The sequence below is a fragment of the Dipodomys ordii genome, unplaced genomic scaffold (genome assembly GCF_000151885.1).
Source record: "Dipodomys ordii isolate 6190 unplaced genomic scaffold, Dord_2.0 Scaffold132, whole genome shotgun sequence".
Classification (NCBI taxonomy): Eukaryota; Metazoa; Chordata; class Mammalia; order Rodentia; family Heteromyidae; genus Dipodomys; species Dipodomys ordii.
Window position 1 is genome coordinate 4394147 of NW_012267348.1, and position 4024 is coordinate 4398170.

The following is a 4024-nucleotide window of genomic DNA, read 5'->3' on the forward strand; positions in this document are numbered from 1 at the left end:
TCCTTTTTAATTTACTCTTTGTAATTTATCAGGCATGAATAAAAATACTGTTGTTATTTTGCTTGGGTACAAAACAAGAGTAAATAGATTAATCCATTCTGCAATGTGAGTGAACCTCAAAATCATGCCCAGTGAGCTGGGCACCAGTGGCTCATGCCCGAAAAGCTGGAAGTGGAACTGATGGAAGTGGAACTGTGGCTCAAGTGATAGAGTTGAGCTAAAATGCTCAAGGACAGTGCACAAGCCTGAGTTCAAGCTTCAGAACTGGTACCTCTCTCTCCCCCTGCAAAATCATGCCCAATGAAAGAAACCAATAGAAAAGAACACATATTATTCCATTTATTTGAAATGTTCAGACAAAGTAGATTAGTGGTGTTTGCACTCAGGGATGAGTCTGAGGAGGAGCTGCCACATGAATATGATGCTTTTCAGGAGAATTGATATATTCCGAAGTCAGTTTGATGGTGATTACATGCTATGTAAATTTACTATTAGATTTATATTTATTGTGTATTGTATATTATATTAATATTATATATTATTATACTATTAGATTTATATTTAAAATAGGAAATTTTGGTATGTGAATTATGTTTCAAACAAGTTATTTAAGAACGAGTGCAAGCTGGGTGCCAGTGGCTCATGCCTGTAATCCTAGCTATTCAGGAGGCTGAGATCTGAGGATCCAGGTTCAAAGCCAGCCCGGGCAGGAAAGACCCATGAGACTCTTATCACCAATAAGCTACCAGAAAACCGGAAGTGGAGCCGTGGCTCAAGTAGTAAAGAGCTAGCCTTGAGCTGAAGAGCTGAGGGACAGTGCCCAGACCCAGAGTTCAAGCACCATGACAGACAACAGAAAAAAAAGAATGAGTGCAGAACTTATTTTGGAAAGATTCTATTTATAATTGAAGAACAATATATTGATAAGTTTAGTTCTGCATAATATTCTATAGAAATGAAATGGAAAACTAGATAAAGATATGATATTTTGAATTGTATTTATTTGGTAAGACAGATTTGAAAGGTAACCCTACCCTTGGAACTGATTAGGACTGGGAATTTTTATGGAAAGGAATCAAGGTACAAATTATAGTAATTTTAATTTTAGAGGGTAGGATTCATATCCATATTGATTTGTTGTAATCTTTAAATATCTTATCAAAGCTTTTGATAGCTTCCCTCTCTCCTTCCCTCTCCACTTCTTTCTACATGCACCAGCACACACAGAAGTTTCTGTTTAAAAAAAGTTGTTAGTTCCTCCCCCCCCCCCCCCGCCTCGTAATCTTTTTTTTCCTCTTTAAATCTGTCAACCAACCCTGTCAAATGCCATGTTGAGATTCAGGCTATCGTGTGTTCTTTTTGTCTTTTTAGCACTTTGATTTGGACCTTGATTGCGCACTGGGCAAACGCTTGAAAATTGCAAGTTACCTGAGGACCATAGCAGAACCACAAAGGCTTTCCTTTGTATGGGGAGGAAGTATCCCATGTGCTGTGGAGATGAGTGGAGAGCAGCAGCCTGATGCAGGTATTGGTACTGATGAACATAATTTATTCTATAGGGTGCAGAATTATATTACTTGTCTTCATTGTATCATCTGACTTTCTACCACTTAAGTTCTTCCAAGTCATTAGTTGTTTTTCATTGCCATCTCCTGACACTTGACAAATACTACCAGTACTATGGAATATTACTAATAATGCTTGCTTAAAAATAATTTTTATGAACAAACTTAAAAGTAAAATTTTAATTTTGATGGATCCTTTTTTTATGGTACTGGGATTTGAATTTAGGGCTTCATGTTTGTAAGGCAGACCCTCTACCATTTGCTTTAGTTATTTTTTATATATGATCTTGCATTTTTTTCTCCCAGACTGGCCTCAGACTATGCTCTTTTGCCTCTCAGATAGCTAGAATAGACAGGTGGGTAACCACCATACCCAGCGATTTTTTTGTTTTTTGTTTTTTTTAACATTAAAATGTGATCTCAGCCGGGCGCTGGTGGCTCACGCTTGTAATCCTAGCTACTCAGGAGGCTACGATCTGAGGATCATGGTTCAAAGCCAGCCCGGGCAGGAGAGACCGTGAAACTCCTATCTCCAATAAACCACCAGAAAACCGGAAGTGGCGCTGTAGCTCAAGTGGTAGAGTGCTCGCCTTGAGCTGAAGAGCTGAGGGACAGTGCCCAGGCCCAGAGTTCAAGCCCCATGACCAACTAAAAAAAAAAAAAAAAAATGTGATCTCACTTTTTGCCTCAAGTTGAATTCTCCCAATTTCCTTGTGAGTATCTCAGGTTTATTATTCATTTTGATTTATTTGAAATAATTTGTGGGTTTGAGGAAGCTATGAAGATAACATTGATAGTTTCTACAGTCCCTCCACTTAGTTTATCCCATTCCTCATACAACAGTAATACAATATAAAATCCAGTTGATATTGGTATAAAATATACTTCCATGTAGACTCTTGTAACTGCCTATCAAGATATAAAACTATTATATTGTCGTGAAGTTTTCCTATGCCTCTTCTTTCTTCCTAACTTCTTTAACCTCAGCCAACGTTCATCTATTCTCTATCCTTATAATTTTAACATTTATAAAATCAGTATATTACCATGGTGATTTTTTGCTCATTTGTTTCAAAATAATAGCCCTGCCATACACTGGAGACTCAGGGTCTGTAATCCTAGCTACTTAAGAGGCTGAGATCTGGAGCTTTGAGGCCAGCTTGGGTAGGATAGTTTAAGAGACTCCATCTCAAACTTACTAGAAAAAAGTGAAGACAGGCATCATGGCTCAAGTGATAGAGCACCAACTTCGTGAGCAAGCTGAACAAGCCTGAGTTGAAACCCTAAGACTACAAAAAAAAAGAGAAAAGAATAGCCTTAAAATAGGTTGAAGTCTTAATTTGTCATTACTTTTTATTGCTAATAGTATTTCATGCATGTATTCTAGTATATTAACTACTTACCTATACATTTTGGCATTTTCTAGTTATGGCTAAAATAAGTAGATATGAATAATCACATATTTTTGAGAGTTTCTTTTTTTAAAATATGACTATGATTTGTAGGTGGATAAATGCCACAAAGTATTTTTAGGTTATAGAGTTAATAAAGAAATTATCAGACTACTTTTCAGAGTGGTTGTACCATTATTACCAGTGGCAGACATATAATATCTCTGCATTCTTACTGCTATTTGATTTTTGTGCTCATCATGGCGCTTGAACTCCGAGTGTGAGTGATGTCCCTGAGCTTTTGTGCTTACGGCTAACTCTCTACCATTTTAGATACAGCTCTACTTTCAGCTTTTGGTGGTTAATTGGAAATAGAAGTCTTACAGACTTTCCTGCTCAGGCTCACTTCCAATTGTGATCCTCAGGCTTCATCCTCCTGAGTAGATTGGATTACAAGTACCAGCCACCAGCACTTAGCTTAAAAATGTCATTTTTATGTAAGACATTCTGCTAGCAGGACAGTAACAGCTCATCATGCTCTTAATTTGTACTTTCCTAATGACCCTAATGTTGAACATCTTTTTATGTGTGTATTTGGTATCCCTATATTCTCTTCAGTGAAATAGCTCTTCATATTTTTGGCTCATTCTTAATTAGTTGGCTTTATTTTTTTTAACAAGGATTTTTTTTCTAAATTGTAGTATTTTTAATGTCTTATCTGCAAAGATAATTACTTGTTGCTCTAGATGTTACACAGTAACATTTTATTTGAGTCACACATGGACACTTTACCTGCTACTATATTTCTTTATCCTGTTAGTTATAATACAGTTGTGTTAAATATTTTTTCTAAATATTATAGGAACCATTTCAGACATTGTTAACATTGTTGCTTTAACTATTGAACATAATTTTTAAAAGGAAATATATTTTTCAATATTTTTACTTTTCTCATTGTTATTTATTCTTGCCTGATATGCTAGGATTGTTTTCTTTTGTCCTTTGCCTTTTGCTTTCGGTATATATATATATATATATATATATATATATATATATATATATATATAT

The 4024-nt window shown here is 35.6% G+C and overlaps 1 protein-coding gene across 2 annotated transcripts in view; it reads left to right on the top strand.

Annotated features, from left to right (window-relative positions):
• Positions 1-1375: 1375 nt before the first annotated feature.
• Sfmbt1 (Scm-like with four mbt domains 1) overlaps positions 1376-4024 on the top strand; it is a 77056-nt gene continuing 74407 nt past the window's right edge. Inside the window, exon 1 of one of the 2 annotated variants that reach the window (XM_013030787.1) lies at positions 1376-1525. In XM_013030787.1, coding sequence (XP_012886241.1) covers positions 1498-1525 — 28 coding nt within the window. In that variant the 5' untranslated portion in view covers positions 1376-1497. The remainder of the gene's footprint in view (positions 1526-4024) is intronic. The other variant, XM_013030788.1, reaches the window with a different exon arrangement.